Genomic DNA, 21,386 nt, shown 5'->3' on the forward strand with positions numbered 1-21,386 from the left:
CCAAACCAATCACCTACCTGCTTGCCTCTGATGTTTGATGCTATGTTTGATTTAAATTACATTAAAAGTGAACCTGTATACTCATCCCGGCGGCTCTCTGTTTGCTTGCTCTCCCTGTTGATTGTGATGTCACTCTGATGTCACTTTTCAATTTTTCCCTGCTCCACTCCCATCGTGCTCCTTTCTCTCTCTGTCTCTCTGTCGCTCTGATTCCGGTCTCCGACTCTGGGATTTTGGCATGCATTTGAAACCTCCGCTCCTGCTGTGCTCCTCTCTCTCTCTCGCTCTGTCTCTGGTCTCCCACAAACACATGCACCAAGAAACAGATAGGGAGGAAAAGGGTTAAGTGGTTTGAAGTGAGGTAGAGTTTTTGGGGTTCACCATAAACCTGTTGAATTCTCTCAGACGTCAAGTTCTCTTTAGTTGCAGGCCTGAGGTGTTGTAGCTTTCTCTGTTGAGTGAAATTTCAGTTTGAAGATCGAGGATCACTTCCAGTTCTCTGCTGCACCAGTTGAAAATGTAGAATTTACAGCAGGGCGCCTTCCTTTTTGCTTGTTAGCTCTCAGCTGCATAAGCTTTGGCGATGCTTCTTCCTGGGTCTCCCTCTCTCTCTCTCTCTCTCCAGAGAGATATCTTTAAAGCAAAGGTCTCTCACGTCTTGCATCAGCTGGGAGACAGAGATTTTCTTCTCTGTTGTGACCGACAAAGGCCCAGGATGTGGCTACTTCACACCTTCTTTGTTTCAGAAAAACCCATTCAATTCAAAAATATCTCGATGGGTTTAGGACGGGTGCAATTGACACCTTTTGACATGGGAATATATTCATCGTACCAGACAGTGGACTGTTTGAATATACAAAGCCATGTCCTTTGGCCTTCGATAGCCATGTTGGAGCATATTGTCTACTTTTTAGGAGAAAGTCAATTTTTATAACTCTTCAGGTTGAGTTCTTGTAGTTTCAGTCACTGCACTTTATGTTAGCTTTTGACCACCTTTGGGCTGGAATTTAAAAGTTTGTCGCAGAGCTTCAAAAATGATGGTCCGCCCGTTCGGACCACACGTCGTGGAGCTGCCACGATATTGAACGTGGCAGCTCATTTAAATGGCCAGGGTGGACCGCCCCCCTCGATGATGTGGAAGGGTGGGCGGTCTCTCCCCGGCAAAGGCACCAGGTGCCACTGCAGAGGCGCCGATAACATTTTTAAAGGGCTTCAAACCCTTCCATTTAGTTTAAATATTTAAAGGTATAGGCATTTTAAATTTATTTTTAAAAATTAAAATGTTTCCAGCACCTCTCCCATCTCCCCCCAATAACCATGCAGTTCATTCCTTGCCTTCTCCTTCCCCCCAAAAAATATTTACCTTGTGTACCTGACCTTCCCCTCCCAAAGTTCATAAACTTTTAACTTCAACCCCTTCCCACCATCCCCGCCCCCAATCAGATTAGTTTGACCCCACTCCCCATTACACCCCCCCCCCCCCCACACTGAAATACGTACCTGCTCCCCCGCCCCCACCAGTGTCCAATATCAGAGCGGGACGGACGGAGGGAGAAGGTAAATAATTTGTTAATCTGCATTTTTTTAAATATGTAAATACTGCTCCCGTCGCCAAGCAGCGGTGGGAGGCCACTACAAGGCCTCACCGCTATTGGCAATATCGGGCCGGGCCTTCCCGGCGTCGAGGCCCATAGCAGGCCTCTGCCGGAGGCATTTTCCAGCCACCTCCGCCATGACCCCCGACGTCGGGGAGGGATGTAACTTGCATTTGTATAGGGCCGGATTTTGCAGTAGAAATAATATTAAGGCCAACAGTGGTGTCGGTTATTTGCGTGAAAATCAGGCAACAACTTCCAGTGTCCACAGTTAAATACAGAAATCAGAAAGTTGCTCTCCGAGATGCCCTGCTGCTCACTGAGGGACTCTCCACTCACAGTGTGCAGTTCCTGTACTTACCTGAAATATACAATCACCTGCTGGATGTCCATAAAACTGCTACAAGGATATCTGCAAGCGAAATATGAAGATGGCGGACAATGACATGAACAACGGGGAAACAGTCGCTGATTGCTGGGCCCTCTTGATGCTGACTGTTTGGAGGGGCATTGGAAGAGGCTAGGAGAAATGGAAAGCTCATCTGGCTGAGAAGAGGGCCTGGAGAAAACAGAGGCCAGTGAATTCTGCACCTTCTCAGCCCATTGCTTTCCTCTGCAGCAAATGCAGCAGAGACTGCCATGCCAGAGTGGGTCTCCTGAGCCACACCAGGCAATGTTTAACAGAGAGTTGACCACCAAGGCTCAGAGCGTCATCTCATGAGACACAAATCTGTCAGTGAGTGAGAAACTCACCAGAAAAGGTTAGGGCTTGCCCATTCCCATATAAGTACATATTTAACAAACAGCCTCCCTGGCACTGAAAATGAACTTTAATAAGGGTGGAGTCTCATTCTTTATGGATTTATTTACTGTTGGAGATTAAAATTTTAGTGTCTCTTTCATCTCTCTTTCTTTCTCTCAGTATTTCTTTCTATCTCTTCGTTTTGCATTCTGAACCTGATTTGTGATTGAATTTAATAGAACTTCTTAGTTCGAACTCTGGTATGATTGGTTATGGAGATGCACATTCCCTTGCCCTGTTCTCACTGTCCCTGATACCTGTAGAGGGTGCTACATTTTTTCCATTGTTGGCTGACTGGAATTTGCAGTGCAAAAGCCCACAGAAAGTCTACAGGCAAGTGCAAGTGCAACGAATGTCTGACACTGTTTCTTCGCCTCTGACCACAAAATCCGGCCCAAAGTGTTTGCAATGATGACTAGCTCCAGATATGCACATGGATGACCTCTCCATCTGTTCAGAAAAGTTTTCAAGCTTGAAATAAGTTTCAATTTTTAATCAAGAATTCTCCTTAAAAGAAACAAAATCTACATGTAAAAAAGAATTTATTAAAATTGCAGAGGAAAGGAGACTATCAGTCTGACTTTACTCTCGTTTTTCATTGTTGATCCTCCTCCAAATAATTGGCAATGCCATTTCTTCTGTAAAATTCTTTTTTGACTCGGGAAATCCTGACGAAACTTCGATTTGTTGGTTCAAGCGGGGGGCGTTTACCGTAGTGCGATGATGACAAGACTGGAACTATTCGAGCATTTTCCTGCAAGGCAGATATGTAGTTATTACTCAAAAGTTTTTAAAAAGATAATTAGAATGCTAACAGATCCTGAACTAATATTTACATAAAATATATTTATTTAAATTGTCTTAACAGTTATAATTTCTAAAATTAGTGCATCTGATTACTCAGAAAACAAAATTAATTCCGAAATCTTTCATACTTCCTGCATTAACATAATAAACTAATTTTCTTCTGGTTCAAAATAGCTTAAAACTCTTCAAAAGTGAAAGGCATTTTTTTTGATTGGAATGAGCAATTTAGTTTCGCCCAAGGAGAGAAGATGCAAGAACACAATTTGCTATATAATCATGCTGATAAAATTATTATTCAAATAATACTTGTCCAATATTTCCTTGCCTTTACTAAACACACTGGGAATAATTTTCACCTCTATTACCTGGATGGTAATCTGGCAGAGCAGATCAACCGCCCATTTGCGGAACCTGTCTCATTCCCCCAGATTACTTCCTAGACAGTGAAAATAAAAATGACCCCCATTGACATGTTGAAGTATGGTTCCACAGGCGCTATAAACCCAAGTGAACATTCTTCACGCACCAGCCTAGATGGTCATCAAACTATTCAGCTTTGGAGAACACTGCAGCTAGCCCTGATCCTGTCCTCCATTGACACCCACAAAAACACACTTCTAGCATGAGTCATGGGATAGCTATCAGGAGTGGGAATTCAGGCTGAATTTTCCTTCCCCTATCCAAAAAGCCATTGAAGCCAATCGTAGTAACTCAAGAGCTTCCCCACGTGAGATCAGCTAATTTAGTATAGAGGAGAAATTAAATCTATGTAAAACGTATTACCGCATCAGTTGATGCCTTCACTCACTAGGCTATCAGGGAAGCTATTGTATGTTCCTTTAACAGATCTCTTTGACATTTTCAAATACATTACGGTAAACATTTTGAAAGAAGTTAGAATACATTTAACTGAATGTAGAAACATTTCTTTTTAAATTTGCTTCTAAATGTCTCATTTTGCAGTTTTAGGAATTTCTAAATCCTCCCAAAATAGAGAAGTAATTTGATGTATGGATTGCCTATTTAACATCAGTGATTGTATTTCAAAAGTAATTCACTGATTGTGAAGCCCTTTAGGATGCCCTGAGGATGGGATAGGTGTTGTATAAGTTAATTATTTCTTTCTTTAACCTGCATATTATAAAAAAGGTGATAAATCGCCAAATAAAGGTTCATGTTACACACTATAAGTAGGGCACTGTCCCACCAGGATAAATCACAAGGGAACCCAGTCTGTTCATGAGACATCTCAGCTTTTATTGTCTCAATTCCAAAAGTTGAAGGAAAAAAAAGTTTGTATATTTTTGACAGTGCCCATTCTCTCCATTTCAGTTGCTAAGATAAGAGGAACACTTAGAATTTAAATATACTTCCATAAAGACCCCCATCAAATCATCAATGTAAGGAGAGTTTAATGTTAAATCATGTAACTCCTTTTACTCATTCTTTGAGTATAATTCTATCAGAAAAGGACATCATTCATTTTAGGAGAAAGAGGAATCATTAGTGTACAACCCTTTTAAAGGCTTGGGGTGTGAAATTTATTTGCCCCAATTTTTGGGCGCAGGGGCCACAATTCATGGTGTGTCCACGTCCGCTGGAAACAAGGTGGGTAAGACACAAAATTCATCTACTCACTTCATTTTCATGATTGTAGCATGGCCACAAATGGCTCCTGTGCAACTGCAGACTCCATTTCAATGCTGGCATCCTCTACACAATCCAGGGTGCTGAGTAGCATTGGATAGAAAACACATGCTCCAGGCAGCTTTCCCTTTTTAAAGGCGCAGTCATTATAAAAGGGACTTGCAGCAAAACACTGCAGGCTGCTGGATAATCATTTATTGCCATTTAGGGACACACCAGGGCAAGGGGAGGGTACCCGATTTAGCGATGCCATCCAGATACACCGTGTCGAGAAGTCAAGGCAAGAAGCCCTCGAGAGTAATCCTCCAAAGGGAAAGGGAGCAGGTGGCGAGGATAGTCTATGCCCAGAGAGCGGCTCCACAAACTGGGAAAGAAGTGCTGTAAAAGTGTAATGGCCTCAATCCAGTGGTCAAGGTGAGTGAATGTATCTGCACATCACATCCCTCACCCATCACACCAGCCAGCTCACACTGCTCAATGCATCAAACCCCCATCACTCACCCAGCAGCACACCCTGATACTCAGGAGTCACCTCTAATGACCTTACATTACACCTCACCCTCACACAATGTTGTCAGCCTTACACATATCTCTCAATGCCTCCACATACCTCCAGCTCTTCAACTCTGGCAGGTACATCATCCCAAAGAGTCAATGGAATTCTGCCCTCACTCTTGCAGGAGAATGTAGCCCACAACAGACAGGAGAAGCAAATGACCAGCAGGGACCACCAAGAATCCTTCCCCTCAGTGCCTCGAGCAGATTGTTTTTTATTCTTTCATGGGATGTGGGCGTCACCCATCCCTAATTGTCCTTGAACTGAGTGGCTTGCTGGACCATTTCAGAGGGCAGTTAAGAGTCAACCACATTGTAGGCCAGACCAGATAAGGGCAGCAGATTTCCTTCCCTAAAGCACATTACTGAACCAGATGGGTTTTTATGACAGATTCAAGGCACCATTACTGAGACTAGCTTTCAATTCCAGATTTCTTATTTATTGAATTTAAATTCCACCAGCTGCCATGGTGGGTTTTGAACCAGTGCTCCCAGGGCATTAGACCTGGGCCCCTGGAATACTATTGTGCGAAGGTTTTTGCTTTTGGCTTTTATTGAGTGATGTAGGCTAAGGGGACATTGTGATGGGGAGTCTGAAATGGATGTACTGAAAGGAAATGGTGGATCCATGTTAGGGCTGGGGAGGTTCCTGTTAACTTAAGTGAAGCCTCATTATCCGCTCCCTCTCACTATGTCCAATTGCGCATGTACATGTGGTCTCCTCCCTTCCTCCTTCTCTAGATGTGGTCTCCAGATCCCAGGAGGTAGTGGTTGAGCTCTCATAACGGAGAGGGTGTGGAGGATGTATCACACCACCACAAACATGGAGACCCTCTCATGTGTGTACTGCAGCAATCAGAGCAGCAAAATTTCTGCTTTAGCAAACTGATAGCTTTGTCCACAGTGTTATGGGTGGTGTCAATGCTCTCTCTGAAGGCCCTGTAACACTGCCTGGTTGGATGGTGGAAGGGGGTAGTCCTTGCTGCTGAGCAGTCATCCTGTTATCTGTCTTGGAGGCTGAAAGACAGTGGGAATTGCTGATTGTCACAGCCAGGAGAGCAGGCATTCACTGAGACTAATACTGAGATTAACTTCTCGGTGTGGTCGCACACCAACTGCACATTAACAGAGTGGGAGCCCTTGCGGTTGCAGTATTGCTGCCTGTTGATGGGGGCCTGCAGAGCCATGTGTGTGCAGTTGATGACGCCCTGCACCACTGGGGAGTCTGCTATCCTGGTGAACCCACTTGCTTTCTCATCCTAATCTTCCATCCTCAGGGAAAAGAGGATGAAGTTGCCTCTCCTGGATACTTCTATGGACAGTGAACTGAGCATCACTACAGATTGCAAAAGACCTAAAAGGGTAGAAGAGCCCCACAGACAGCAGGAACTCCCAGGCTTGTAGGCCTTGACAGAATTTGAGGCCTAGCCAAGTAAGTGACTGGTAAGAGATAGAAGAGGCATGCACTAGGCCCTCCTCCTCCATTGCTGCACTGAGGATAGCACTGCTGCTCCACGGGGTCGACCAACACCTTCTATCAGACATTCTTGGTGAGTAGCTATAGGCGTTTGCAGGAGGAAAATGGAATAGGAGCCAGACATGTGGCGAACAAGAAAGGGGCAGCCAGTAGGGGTATCAAGTTGGGGGTGGGGGAAGCAGCTGCAGGCATCTGCCCCATTCTCCCACTATCCCGCCTGATTCTGGTTAGGTTCACAGGGAAATATATAGTGCATAGTGTTCTTAATGACCCAAAAAAGATTTACAAAATTTTCAATATTAAAGTATTTTGTACAATGAACAATTCTATGCTAACTTGTACGAGACTATAACTGGATATGTAACTCTTTTAAAAGGTTCAGCTCCTAGTAAAAGATCAGTCCCTCTTAGGCAGTAGCGGATGCTCAGTCATCAGCAGACCTTTCTTATACAAGTCAACAGCTAAGGAGATCTTGTCATCAAGATTTCCAGCTGGAAGACTATCAACCTTTATATATTGTGGGTATGAGCAAAGCAAGAGCCCTACCCCATCAACAGGCTCGGGATCTATTTCTATGCATTTTTCATCCTCCTTGTGGTAGTCTCTGGAATTTTCTATGCTATAGCATAGCAATATGCTGCCATTCAATAAACTATTCAAGTTAATTTTAATCATGAAAGAACTCTACCAAATAGTGAATATTTCCTCATATTTTAACGAAAAAATAAATTGCTCCTGACAATGGGACAAAAAGAACTGACTTGCTTTACCAGAACAACATTACATAAAAGGGGAAAGATTACATACTTGCACCCATCTTTTGAAGGCACAATATGCCTTTATCCCCCTCTCCAGCCAGTTGGATGATAACCATTCATCAGGATATAACAAGTTAATAAATGGGAGAATGACATGGTCATTTTAATTTGAAAAAGGTAGTAACGTACCTCAGCATTCACATTAAGACCTTGACTGTGGCTGTGTTCTCGATCATCACGATGAATCTTATTATTATACCCTTGTTGTACTTTAAAAACTTGATCATAAAGCAGCACGGATACTTCCTAAAAAAAAGTTTAATAGCTGTATAAAATCTTGTCCAACTTGTCTTACAGTATAATACCACTTCAAATTATTAGGTTGACTAAAAGTTTATAATCACTAATTGATTTCCCATAGCCTTGCTTATGGACAAATACAAACTAAATGCATTCCTTCCTGAAAATTTCTCTCTCCTAGTTTTGCACTATAATCTTTATGAATCTCCATGGTCTGGAATTCCCTTGGAGCTGCACCTGTTCTGCCACGGTAACTTCACCAGAAGTGCAGCTCAAATCCTGAAAATGAGTGTGGTTTGTGCTGCACTTTTGGCTAAATTATGGATGCAGAGTGATAGCAGCTCCAAGGAAAATCTGGGCCTATGTCTTCTTGTTTATCTTCCATCTTCCTGTCTGCAACTCTCTGCATGGCTCACACACTTTCTCTCAACAATAACAACTTGCATTTGTATAGCGCTTTTAACATAGGAAATCATCCTAAGTTACTTCAAAAAGGCATGAAGAAAATGGACACTGAGAAAAAGGAGACATGTCAAGGGGTGACAAAATGCTTAATCACAGAGATAGATTTTAAAGGAACATCTTAAAGGAAGGGAAGGTGCAGAAGCAGAAGAGTTTAGGGAGGGAATCCAGAGAGTAAGGCTTAGAGCTAATGATGGAGTACTGGGATGGGGGCAGGCAAGGTTGAAGATGCACAAGAGGCCACAATCAGAGGAATAGAGAGGTGGTAAGGCTAGAGGGACTTACAGAGATAGGGATGATTGTGGCCATGAAGGGTTTTACACACAAGGATGAGAATTTCAAATTGGATGCACTAAGAGGTTGGGGGCCAATATAGGTCAATGAGGATGAGGTGATAGGCGATGGGACTTGGTGTGGCAAAGAATACAAGCAGCAGCGTTTGGGATAAGTTCAAGTTTATGGAGGTTGGAGGATGGTAGGCCAAGCGGAACAGTCATGTCTAAAGTTTACAAAATGAGGGTTTCAGTCGAAAATCAGTTGAGGTTGGGGTGGAAGTAGGCAATCCATATGACAGGAAGGATATGGGTTGGACGTTCAGCTTGGGACTGAATAAGCCAAAGTTGTAAAAAATCTGGCTCAACCCAAGACACTGGCTAGTGAGCAGGATTCAGTCACTGGTGAGGGTACAGAGTTTATGGTAGGTGTTTAGGACGAAGGCTTTGATCTTTCTTACATTTAACTGGATAAAGTATGCGTCTTTCGTTGCAATCTCCGTATCTCTGTGTTTGTCTCCAATTCAAAGTGGTAATTTAATGTTTAAATGTTTGTTCATTTTCAGCAGAAATGCCCAAATACCCATAAATATAACTGACAGCAATTACATCTTTTCCCCTTAACTGTCATACTGGGATTATGGAGCAACTGCGTCACTGATGAGGAATTTCTTATTCTATTCCTTTAAAGAGTGTGGAACCTGATGGGAAAGACCTTTCTTGACTGATAACATCTAAAATATAACATTTTGGTGGCTTAGTTATTTACATCTTTCAAAATTATTTACTGAAATCACTCGCAAAAAGTGAAATTGTGGCTTATCAGCAAGCTCATGATGTTCAATTACTTTGTAAAGAGTAAAAAAACTACTTTTGTCATGCAACAGAGGAATAATCTCCCAATTTGTTATGGTTTGAGTTCAACTGTGAGAAATATTGGATGGGCCCATCACCACAGGCATCAGATCAGGACAAGGACTACAGCAGTTCAGGGAGAAGGCCTTGATAGGCCAACTAAGGATAGGCAATAAATGTCAATTTTGCAACTTTATTCATGTCACAATAAATAAAATAATATAATTATTGATTCAAACTTTCCTAATCTCGAAGTTTGTATGGGCAATTCTGGATGAGGCACTGGTAAACAATGGAGGAAATTTGGAGATGGGGACAACTGGGTCCAATTGACTAAGAAGCTAAAGGGCATGGCCTTCCTCAAAATAGTCAGGTTAAACACCAGCTGGACAGCTCTTGGGGCAATGTGTCCATACCACAATATCCTGAAGGATATATAAATAACAAAAGAAAAATCAAGCTAGGGTTAGGGCCAATAAGGGACACACATAATAAACTAACAGGTGATGACAGCGAAATGGCAGAACTATTAAATAACGGCTTTGCCTCAGTATTTACCAGAGAGATTAACATGGTGGACATGACATTAGAAGATCAAAAAGATATCCGAGACATTTAAGGTAGAAAAGGGGGGTAGTAACTGATAAACTAATCAAATTTGGAGAGGATACAACTGCTGGTCCAGATGGATTGCATCATGCCTATTAAAAGAAATTAGGTTACATACAGCACAGGTCAAGAGAGTAGAGGTTAAAGATAGTTACTCAGACTGTCAAAAGGTGTGAAGTGGTGTTAGAAGAACATAAGAAATAGGAGCAGTAGGAGGCTATTCCGGCCCTCGAGCCTGCTCTGCCATTCAATAAGACCATAGCTGATCTGATTGTGACCTTACCTCCACTTTCCTGCCTGTCTCCTGTAACTGTTGACTCCCTTATCAATCAAAACTCTGTCCAATGAAGCCATTCAATAATACATTCAAAGACTCAGAATGTTCTACAATGATTGGTGCTGAGACCACTGGTCTTCACCACTTAGATAAATGATGTGGACTCGTGAATTGGAACTAAAATTTCAAAATTTGTGGATAACACCAAATTGGGTGGGGGGTGGGTGTAGTTAATAAAGAGGATGACTGTGACAAAGTAAAATACATGATAAACTTACAAAGGAAATTCAATATACGTAAATCTGAGGTGGTATATTTTCGTTGGAAGAATATGGAGGCCTTGAAAAATAAGTGTTTAAATTGGGTAGAGAAACAGGGGGATCTGGGGGTACAGTTACACAAATTACTAAAAGTAGCATGCAGATTAATAAGGCCATAAAAAAGAATGTGTGCTAGTCACCTCAACTACTCCTTGTGGTAGTGAGTTCCACATTCTAACCACTTCCCTGGTTCATTTTTGGAGGGATAGAATTGAAAAACAGAATTTATGTTAACCTTGCATAGAACCTTGATTTGACCACACTTAGAGTACAGTGAACAGTTCTGGTCAGCATACTATAAAAAAGGTTGTAAAGGTGCTAGAGGTGACTAGAATGATACCAGAACCGAGAGGTTATACCTATCAGGAAAGATGGAACAGGCTGGGGCTCTTTACTCTAGAAAGGAGAAGATTGAGGGGTGACCTGATAGAGATCTTTAATAGTATGAAAGGATTAATAGGGTAGACATAGAGAAGATGTTGCTGCTTGTGGGGCAACAGCAGAACTAGGCGCTATAAATACAAGATAGTCACTAATAAATCTAATAGGGAATTCAGCAGAAATTTTATCCAGAGCGTGGTCAGAATATGGAACTCACTACCACAAGCAGTAGTTGAGACAGTTAGCATAGATGCATTTAAGGGGAAGCAAGATAAGCATATGAGAGAGACATTGATGGGATTATACGAAGAAGGGTTGGGGAGGCTCATGGGGAGTATAAACATCAGCATGGGCCCATTAGGCCAGATGGCCTGCTTCTGTGCTGTAAATACTGTGTAACTATGATTACAGGCCCAATTTTCAAGTGATGTTAGTGTGAACTTGATTTGTATTGCAGTAACATGCAGTGGTATTTATATTGCGCTTACTTTATGAATCTTAATAAGAAAATAATATTCAGCACATTGGAATAATTAAAGCCATAATATTCTTGGCACTCTAGGTGCTATCAGTCTGATCCAACAATGTAAATAAGTCACTTTGCCACTAATGCACATCTTTTACATTCAATAAGTTAGATAAATGTGGAGTGTTTCTCGTTAAAAAAAAAGAACAATTCAGAGTAGTCGTAGAAATTAAGTATACAGAGTTATGCACAGCCATATCCTTTAAATCTGACTAATATATAAGCCTGTAATTTTCTGGAGCACCGCTCTGCCGGTTAAGCACAGCAGGGCCAGATCCTCCTTGGCACTCGCCCAAAAACGCAGAACCAAATCCCAGGTACAGGGTAATTTTGTACTTAAATTGGCCACTGGTTCCTCCAAAAAGGTATTGGCAGCAGCAGCCCCCACAGCCCTTTGAATGTGAAGTAGAATCCTTCTGAACCCCAAATGGGCAAAGAAAAATCTGACAAAGAATAAGTGTAACCATCTGTACAGAGTCCCATCTATTATCTCCCCTCCAGTTCAGGAATGTATGAAAAAAGCATTCTCTGTAGTTTTGCCTAGACTGAGATCCTGACAACAGGTAGGTGAGAAGCAGTCCCTCATACTGAGTATTCCCAGTGGAAGGAATACTGAAGGAACAGCAAACATGCAATGACTGATTATGATCATTTATTATTTTATAATACTGTTTTACCAAAGACTACTTTCTGAAGTGTTTATGTAGTGTAAAAGCATGTACCTTTACAAGACATGAATAGTACCCATTCAACTGTCTTGCACAAAAGCAAAGGTCCACTGCAGTGTTTCATTCTTTTTGTATGGAAGTCCTTGAGCTGTCATTCTCATCTTACAAAAGGAAAGAAATTTTGAAATTTGCAGGCCTTACATAATGCACAGTTCGACTTAGGGAAATGGCTGTATCACAAATAATAACAAACCCGAAGCCATTTCTATCAATACTTACTGAATAAACTATTCAAACATTAATACTTTTAGCTTGAATTACTTTTTCCACATAATTGTTCATTTTGAACATAATAAAAAGCCAATACTCATTCAAATTTTCAATTTCTGTTGCAAAGTTTCCCTTAATTACAATTACATAGAATAAAGTGAATTAGGATAATTGATTAATTCAAATTTTAGGAGTTTTTTATTTTGGTTGGTGTTGTTATAAATTTTTGTTCATGAATAATCTATTCTAGCATAATAGTTTTCCTTAGCCATGAACCATATTTAAGCTCAGAGTGGGCTCATAACCTCAGCTAGGATTGCTGGGAGCACATATCAGCAAATTCTGCAACCCCTAATCATGTTTTTCTGATTAATAAGTTAATACATGAGAAATCATGGGCTGGGGCACAGAATTTCTCAATGTCGAAATGGAAAATCTCGATCTTGGTCTCTGGCCTCTGTCAGTGCTGCTTTCTAACTAGTTACTTATGGCAAGTTGATTTTTTTTCATGGCACAACTTAATTGCAGTGACTGATTTTCTCTCCCTCCATTTAGGAAAATGCCTGGTCTCCACTTGGGATCTGATTTCACCGTCATTGAGAACTCTTTAACATAGTGAGGGATTTTAACTGAGAACAGCTTTGTGGCAGGAAATCACTGGTTTGAGGCCACAGCAATGGAGCGGGGGCAGAGGAGGCCTGAAGTTTCCTTATGCAGTCTGGAGCACCATTCCTGCTCCCCCTGGCCCCACAGCAGAAAATTAAAAGAATACTTAACCTATTAAGCAAATTCAGCTTCCTGATTCTCTTCAGACTGAACTTCACCTGTGGGCAGGGAGGTATGGGGGTAAGGGGAGTCATGATTTCAATGGAATAATAATTAGTTGGGTCGTATAACAGGTAGCCAATCCAGATTATTGCCCAGGCGGAGTAGAGAAAAATGACCACCATGTCTCTGTCCTGCCCTTCTATTGGTTTGATCAGCTTATGATTACATGACAACAGGAAAATAGCATTATGCTGATCAAATTTGTCCCTTCCTGATAGATCTCAATCCTACTTGCCCACTTCATCATCAAGTTCCTCCATATCTTCAGAAACACTTATTGCCTCCTGAATTGAGAGATTTTTGCTCTATTGATATTATCTGGTTATATATTGGTATAGTATTTTACATTGTTTTGTTGTTTATTGAAAACAAGTATACAAAAGTAAAATATGAAAGCAACTATGTGTAAGATAACCAAATCACCAAACCACCAAATGAAGAAGCACACTGCATAAGAGAGACAGCTTATTTCCTGACTGGATGTGTCAACTTAAAAAAGTTACATAAAATATATTCCATTATCATTGAAGACAAGCAACAAATATTGGGTAGGAAGAGTTTTTACACAGATTAAACAATACAGCGTTTTGTACAGCACAGCCTTAGCATGGGCCCAACAAACTAGGTTAGACCATTCAGCTCCAAAAAAGGTTACTGCCCTCATTGAAGCTTACATTCATCCATCAATGAAAAAATTACACAAGAAATTCTAGAATATAATTTTTATCTTTATATGATCTATAGGTTAACAAAGCAGAGACATTTTAGGGCTGTATTTTAACATTTGAACCTGCTCACAACAGGAAAGGCTGGAAGCGGGTCAGGAACCTGCAAGTTCAGGAAGTGGATTTTTCCATGACTCTTTAACTAAGCCATCAGAGTGGACAGCGTGATTACAACCTGCACCTGATAACTGAAGCCTCAGTATTTAAAGGGAGCCTGGAGAAGAATCATTCTACAACAGGAAAGTGAGAGACAGCAATTTGAGTGACGGAGTCTCAATGAGGTAGCGCTGCCGTCGGTTCTGAGACATTGCTGGAGATCATTCTGCTGGCTATAAGGACCCACAGAAACATTTTGTTCCTAGTGGACAGGAGGAAGAAGCCTGCCTCTGAAAACAAGCAGGTGTGGCTCGAAGTAGCTATGGTGAACAGCAGGAGTGTAGTCCCTCACTCCTGTATACAGTGCTGGAAAAGGTTCACTGACCTCATCTTGGCAGGAAAGGTTGAGTGGCATGCCACATTCAAAGCTAGCAGGGAAGTCAGGTAGGCCATGAGAAGGAAGATGGAGAAAGCGGACATGAAAGTGGGGACTCTGTTCAAAGTGCTCCCACTCCTCCCCCTCCCCTTGCCTCATCCCTCAATTTGAGCCCCACATACTGCCTCCTGACTTGATGTCAGAGTCTGCACCTGCACAGGTTCAGTGGGGGAGTCTTTGGTGGTGCCTTCACAGCTTGAAAACCCAGAGGATGTCGGCCACAAGTATCTGAGCAGGGGAACAAGCAGTCTGCCTCCAGGTCTGCTGAAACCACAGGAGTAGCATCATGTAAGAGGAATAGGAAAAATAAGATTTTGTAATTTCACAAGGGAAATTACTTGGGTGTTTAAAAGTTTATTAAATTGACAAAGTTCCACTGCCAGTCTCCTCCTCCAGCCACTATCAGCAAAATATTAATTGGTCACATCTTTGTGAAATCCTGTTGTATGCAAAACAGCTGCTGTGTAAGTTACTGCATGTCAAGATAATTAGTTGTTTGTGAGACTTGAGTTATTTCTGGTAGACGTGACAGAACACTGAATAAATCAAAGTATTTCTTTAATCATGAGGTGAGGTGGCATTTTCTTTTGGAATTCATTTATGAGACATTATAATAAGATAGGTCACCCACCACTTCCATACTCGTCATTATAAATAGTATTAGTACCAATAGCCAATCCATGAATGATGTAATAATGCCTGTAGAGTCACTGCTGCTTCTTCACCAAGAATGTCTTTGAATATTTCTGGGGAAGAAGGTCAGAGGACTTGAGGATTGCAAATGATATATTCCTGGACAAAAAGAAGAAAGGAATAAACCTAGCAACTATAGGTCAGTCAGCCTAACATGGAGAAAATTGTAGAGACAGTAATCTGGGACAAAATTAACTGGCACTTGGAAAAATATAGATTAATAAATGAAAACCAACTCAGATTTGGTAAAGGCAAATTGTATTTGGCAAACATGATTGAATTCTTTGAAGTAACAGGTTTGATGAGGGTAGTGTGATTGATCTGTACATGGACTTTCTTCTGTGTTACTATTAGCAAGGGCAGACATGCAAACTCTTTCAAATTGAGCATGATATGTGCTTTCTCAGTCAAATTTAACATCTCATGATCTCGCAAGAGGGTTCTGAAAAGTCAGGACTTTACCAGTCCTTCTGTGCATAGGCACCCAATTGCTTAAAGTCACACATGCATCTAGACTCTGGACAGCCAACTACAGAGGAAGTAGAAAATGGGATCTGCTGAAGCATGTTGCTTTGTCTAGTCTGGAGCCTGAGTGAAGCTGCCTCTCACAGGAATAGCCATCTTTTCCTGTTTGTCGTTGTGCCTTTCTATAAATGCCTGAAACATGTATTGAAGTTTCCAGTGATGCTGGGCAGATTCAGGTTCACTCAGGGATGTGTCAGTGCAAAGGCACTGACTCTCACTCTGAAAGTTGGGTCCTTCCCTTTCTCTGTTCAGCTCTCAGAATGTTAGGTGTTAGCATCGACTTCAGTAGTTTACCACAAGCTGCACAGAGCAACAACATTCTTTGACTATAAAACTGAGGGCTCCTCTCTCCTCCCCCATTCTGTCCTTTCTCTGACACTACAGGCTTTAAATATCCAAGCTCACCAACATCCAAGTTCTACATTTTCATGTATTCCAACTGGGCTCCTACTCTGTCCGACCCTGGCTCCGGTTTGCACTGTGGGCATTTTGGTCCTTCATCAAGATGTCTCAATGTTGTGTGTAAAGCAACCACTCAGTCTTTGTATCAACTGGCTGGGAGAGATGAGTTAGATCCTACATAAGTTGAAAAAGAGAAAATTGCAGGGCGATGGGAAAAGTGCAGTGGAATAAACTGGATAGCCATGATGCTATCCGTATAACAAATGGGATTTTTTAAATAAAAAGTGTTATTGCATAAACATTTTCAGATGCAGTAATACAGTTTTTGTAAAGAGTTCTGAACAGTTAGGAGATTAAATAATGAGATTTATAAACCTCAATCTATATTGTTTTTTGTTTGAAAAAAACTCACGATTTTCATACCAAAGCTCGAGCGTTCGTCTCTATATGAGGCGATTGAGTTGGCATGTCTGCAGGGGGCATGTTGTCAAGAGCAGAAACAATATTTTCACAGTTAAGAACTGTGACAGGCAGAATTCATGGAAAAGATTCTGTTTGGAAGACGCACTCACCTTCTTCTGGTTACCGAAGTAAGTCAGCTCGTGGCGGTCTCTTCTCTCTGGAATGAAACTGAAGCCAGATAAGGCACACAATGGCGTGTTCTTTAAGCGTTTGCTTATTTCCGTCATGTCCCTTTTATTTACTTCTCTATTTACAGAAGGAAAGCAGGCGCCAGCTCCGCGGCCCAGGACTTCTGGCGTCATTTCGTTGCTAAGCTGCAAACACTCGGGACTCGGGGCTAGTTCCGCCTCTTTTTCAACTTGAACTACTTTCTGAGCCGGACATCAGCACACATTACCATCACCGTGACCCTGCTGATGTTACCAGCACCAATACCCGCTGCTGCTGCCCCTGACCCTGCCCCAAGGACAGTCTCATTGCCGCATTAATGACCTCAGAATGGAGCCTGTGTCTGCTAACACGTCACAATAGGTCGATTATCGTCCACTGTCTACGTCACAAAAAGGCTGATGATGTGATCGGTGTGAAAATTCCACATCTGCTGAGCTCAGGTTACACACAGACATTTCTTTCTGGGCTGTTACCCAGCACCTGGAGTCTTGGCATTTAGGCAACACATTAATATTGCACCAGAACAGAACATGTTAGCATATGTGTTATCGGTTAGAAGTGGAGGCTTATACAAAGCAAAATATATTAGGAAAGGTGACTGAAAGCTTGGTGGAACGAGATACGTTTTAAAGAGAATCTGGAAGAAGGAAAGTCAGGTGAGAAAGTTTGGGAGAGAATTCCAGAGCATAGGGCCTACCCAGTGGAAGGAACAGCTGTTAATGGTGGGGCAAAGCTAGAGGAATGCATAAACAGGGCAAAATTGGAGTGAAGTAGAATTCTCAGAAGATTGTAGGGCTGGAGAAGGTGACAGAGATAGGGATGGTGAGGCCACAATGGATTTAAAGATGGGGATATGGATTTTAAATTAGAGACACTGGAGGACCAGAAGTCATTGTAGGCCAGTAAGCACAGGGATAATGGGTAAGCGGAATTGATACAAGATAGGGTATTGGCAGCAGAGTTTTGAATGAGCTGAAGTTTATGGAGGGTGGGAGGCTACGTACGTGAGCATTGGATGTGGCAGTGTTTCAGCAGCAGATAGGCTGAGGCAGGGACAGAGACAAGTGATGCTGCAGAGATGGAAGTAGATTGTCTTTGTGATGGAGTCTATAATTTTTACACTCTGGTTAATCCGATGTTTCAGTGAATATTGTCCATTATTTTTGGATGTTAATATAATTGTAAACAATCTTATTTACAGCCCAGAATATATTCCTGTGTTATGAGCATGCCTAGTAACTGATAATATCATAAAACATGTGATCTGGCCATCTAGGTGTCTGCCTTTCTTTACAAGTTCCTTCCAATATATAACAGATTTTGGCAACAAAGTGAGGTTAAAGTGCATTTTTGCAGCAAACAGCATTAGAGACATGATGAACAAAATAAGCTAGCTCCCAGTGACCTACCAGCTAGGATGATGAAGATTTTCGACCAGATTGTGTTGAACCTCATTATTTCTGAAAATGTGTGGTTGCACTCAGTTGAATGGATTCTGCAGGATTGTGGCATCCATCTGATTTAACTACCACCTACACTGGCTTTAGTGAATTTGTTCTGATTAGATTGAATTAGCTTCTACATCACTGTTACAGACAGCCACTGTAAAGTGTTTACTGGGTCACTGTTACAGGACAAAAAGGCTGTGTCCATGGAATACATTGGAAGCCCAGGAACGTATGATAAAGCTCAGTTCATACATTGAAAGAATGAACATGTTCTTCAGAGCTAATAATATATTAGAATTCAAAGGTGAAAGTGAAGAGGCCTGGACTCAGAATGAGGCAATTATTGAATGCAAAATTGCAAATTTGCTAACAGAGATTGGCTTGCAAGTATATGGTATGCTAACAAACTTTCTTGCTCCCGACAAGGCAAAAGATGTGCCATTCAAAATAATTATCACCAAGTTGGAGGAACATTTTAATCCTAAGCCACTAGAGATAACGGAAAGCTATAAATTTGGAATGAGAAACCAGGGAAATAGCAAAATGGTTGGTGAGTGCATTGTGGCACTGAACAATGTATCATTACATTGCAACTTTCGTAATATCTTAGACCGTGCATTACGAGACAGATTCATGTATGCATTGGTGGATGAAAGAATCCAGCCAAAGTTACTAAACACACAAAACCTTAAAATAAAAGCAAAATACTGCGGATGCTGGAAATCTGAAATAAAAACAAGAAATGCTGGAAATACTCAGCAGGTCTGGCAGCATCTGTGGAGAGAGAAGCAGAGTTAACGTTTCAGGTCAATGACCCTTCTTCAGAACTGGCAAATATTAGAAATATGAAAGGTTATAAGCAAGTAAAGCGGGGGTGGGGCATCTGCAGTATTTTGCTTTTATTTTAGTGTTTAATTCACTGCCACTTCTCTTCCAGGAATGCCTACCTTGAAGAAGTTCTGCTCTTCTCTCCGACGGGATTTTTGTTTGTCTCTTTTACCTTGTTCACTTTCATTGCTTTCTATTTCCCTCCTGGTGTTTGATAAAGTGTCTACCAAAACTTGTCTATTCTGTGACCTTGTCCTATCTACACCTTCTCCTTCGTTATCTCTTGCCCCACCCCTGCTTTACTTGCTTATAACCTTTCACATTTCTAATATTTGCCAGTTCTGAAGACGGGTCACTGACCTGAAACGTTAACTCTGCTTCTCTCTCCACAGATGCTGCCAGACCTGCTGAGTATTTCCAGCATTTCTTGTTTTTATTACACAAAACCTTATGTTTGAGCCAGCATGTAAGATTGCTTCTACCATAGAGATGTCATCAAAGAATGCTCAGAAGTGGGGATGTTCGCTGATGATTGCACAATGCTCAGCACCATTCGTGACTCCTCAGATACTGAAGCAGTCCGTGTAGAAATGCAGCAAGACCTGGACAATATCCAGGCTTGGGCTGATAAGTGGCAAGTAACATTCACGCCACACAAGTGCCAGGCAATGACCATCTCCAACAAGAGAGAATCTAACCATCTCCCCTTGACATTCAACAGCATTACCATCGCTGAATCCCCCACTATCAACATCCTAGGGGCTACCATTGACCAGAAACTGAACTGGAGTAGCCATATTAATACCGTGGCTACAAAAGCAGGTCAGAGGCTAGGAATCCTGAGGCGAGTAATTCACCTCCTGACTCCCCAAAGCCTGTCCACCATCTACAAGGCACAAGTCAGAAGTGTGATGGAATATTCTCCACTTGCCTGGATGGGTGCAGCTCCAACAACACTTGACACCATCCTGGACAAAGCAGCCCGCTTGATTGGCACCCCATTTACAAACATTCACTCCCTCAACCACCGACGCATAGTGGCAGCAGTGTGTACCATCTACAAGATGCACTGCAGCAACGCACCAAGGCTCCTCAGACAGCACCTTCCAAACCAGCGACCTCTACCAACTAGAAGGACAAGGGCAGCAAATACATGGGAACACCACCACCTGCAAGTTCCCCTCCAAGTCACACACCATCCTGACTTGGAACTATATCACTGTTCCTTCACTGTCGCTGGGTCAAAATCCTGGAACTCCCTTCCTAACAGCACTGTGGGTATACCTACCCCAAATGGACTGCAGCGGTTCAAGAAGGCGACTCACCACCACCTTCTCAAGGGAAATTAGGGATGGGCAATAAATGCTGGCCTGGCCAGCGTCGCCCACATCCCATGAATGAATAAAAAAAAACTTGTGTGCAAAGGTGTTGGTAAATCAAAAGTACATAAACATATGCATAGATACAGCTGCAGATTACATTAATATGAGTGGAGACACATATGAGAGAAAATTCATCTAACTGAGAGTACAGTTCAGTTGAAAACCTACTCCGGTGAGGTGTTAGAAACATGTGGACAAATAGAGTGCAATGTCCAATATAAGGGCAAGTTACTCAAGTTACCCATTGTTGTAGCGAGATATGTCAACAAACCAATGTTAATGGGCAAAGGTTGAGTTCATAAGCTGACATCTGGAAGCATATTTGCCAGGTTGAGATGACCAAGAAACTTTATCAGCTACTGAATAGTTACAGGAAAATTTTTGAGAATAGCTATGAAGGCATAATTGGTGTGAAAGCGCACATCCGAATTAGGCCTGATGCAAAACCAGTTTATTGCAAGGCTAGAGCGGTTCCTTATGCTCTCAAAACACAGTTTGAAGAGAAACTAAAGAATCTGCAGAGGAATGCTGTGCCAAAAAAAACTGATTACAGTGATTGGGCAAACCCAGTTGTAGTAGTGCCCAAGTCAGACTATACTGGGACTAAAAAGTAACAATCAACCAGACAGCAGTATCCACTACCGACTTCTCAAGATTTGTACGCGGAGTTATTAATGAAGTTAGATTTGTTCCATGCTTATGCACAGCTCAATGTGGATTGAGACAGCCATCATTATTTCATGATAAAAAGGTGATACACCTACACAAAGCTGCCCTCTGGTGTGAAGTCTTCTCCAAAAATATTCCAA

At 41.8% G+C, this 21,386-nt stretch overlaps 1 protein-coding gene across 1 annotated transcript; it reads right to left on the bottom strand.

Moving 5' to 3' along the window:
* Nucleotides 1–2,922: 2,922 nt before the first annotated feature.
* cfap90 (cilia and flagella associated protein 90) lies at nt 2,923–17,201 on the bottom strand. Its single transcript, XM_068050657.1, has 3 exons — nt 16,859–17,201; nt 7,831–7,947; nt 2,923–3,151 (listed from the first exon to the last, which is right to left on the bottom strand). The coding sequence occupies exons 1-3, from the start codon at nt 17,048–17,050 to the stop codon at nt 2,993–2,995; spliced, it is 468 nt and encodes a 155-aa protein (XP_067906758.1). The 5' UTR covers nt 17,051–17,201; the 3' UTR covers nt 2,923–2,992.
* Between the last annotated feature and the right edge of the window lie 4,185 nt (nt 17,202–21,386).

This window comes from Heterodontus francisci, chromosome 2 (genome assembly GCF_036365525.1).
Source record: "Heterodontus francisci isolate sHetFra1 chromosome 2, sHetFra1.hap1, whole genome shotgun sequence".
NCBI classification, from domain to species: domain Eukaryota; kingdom Metazoa; phylum Chordata; class Chondrichthyes; order Heterodontiformes; family Heterodontidae; genus Heterodontus; species Heterodontus francisci.

Coding starts and splice junctions, on each gene's coding strand:
- cfap90 (XM_068050657.1), bottom strand. CDS start 17,050: ATGACGCCAGAAGTCCTGGGCCGCGGAGCTGGCGCCTGCTTTCCTTCT. Junction 7,948..16,858: donor ACTTCGGTAACCAGAAGAAG/GTGAGTGCGTCT, acceptor ACTTTTTTTTAG/GAAGTATCCGTGCTGCTTTA. Junction 3,152..7,830: donor GTCTTAATGTGAATGCTGAG/GTACGTTACTAC, acceptor TCTGCCTTGCAG/GAAAATGCTCGAATAGTTCC.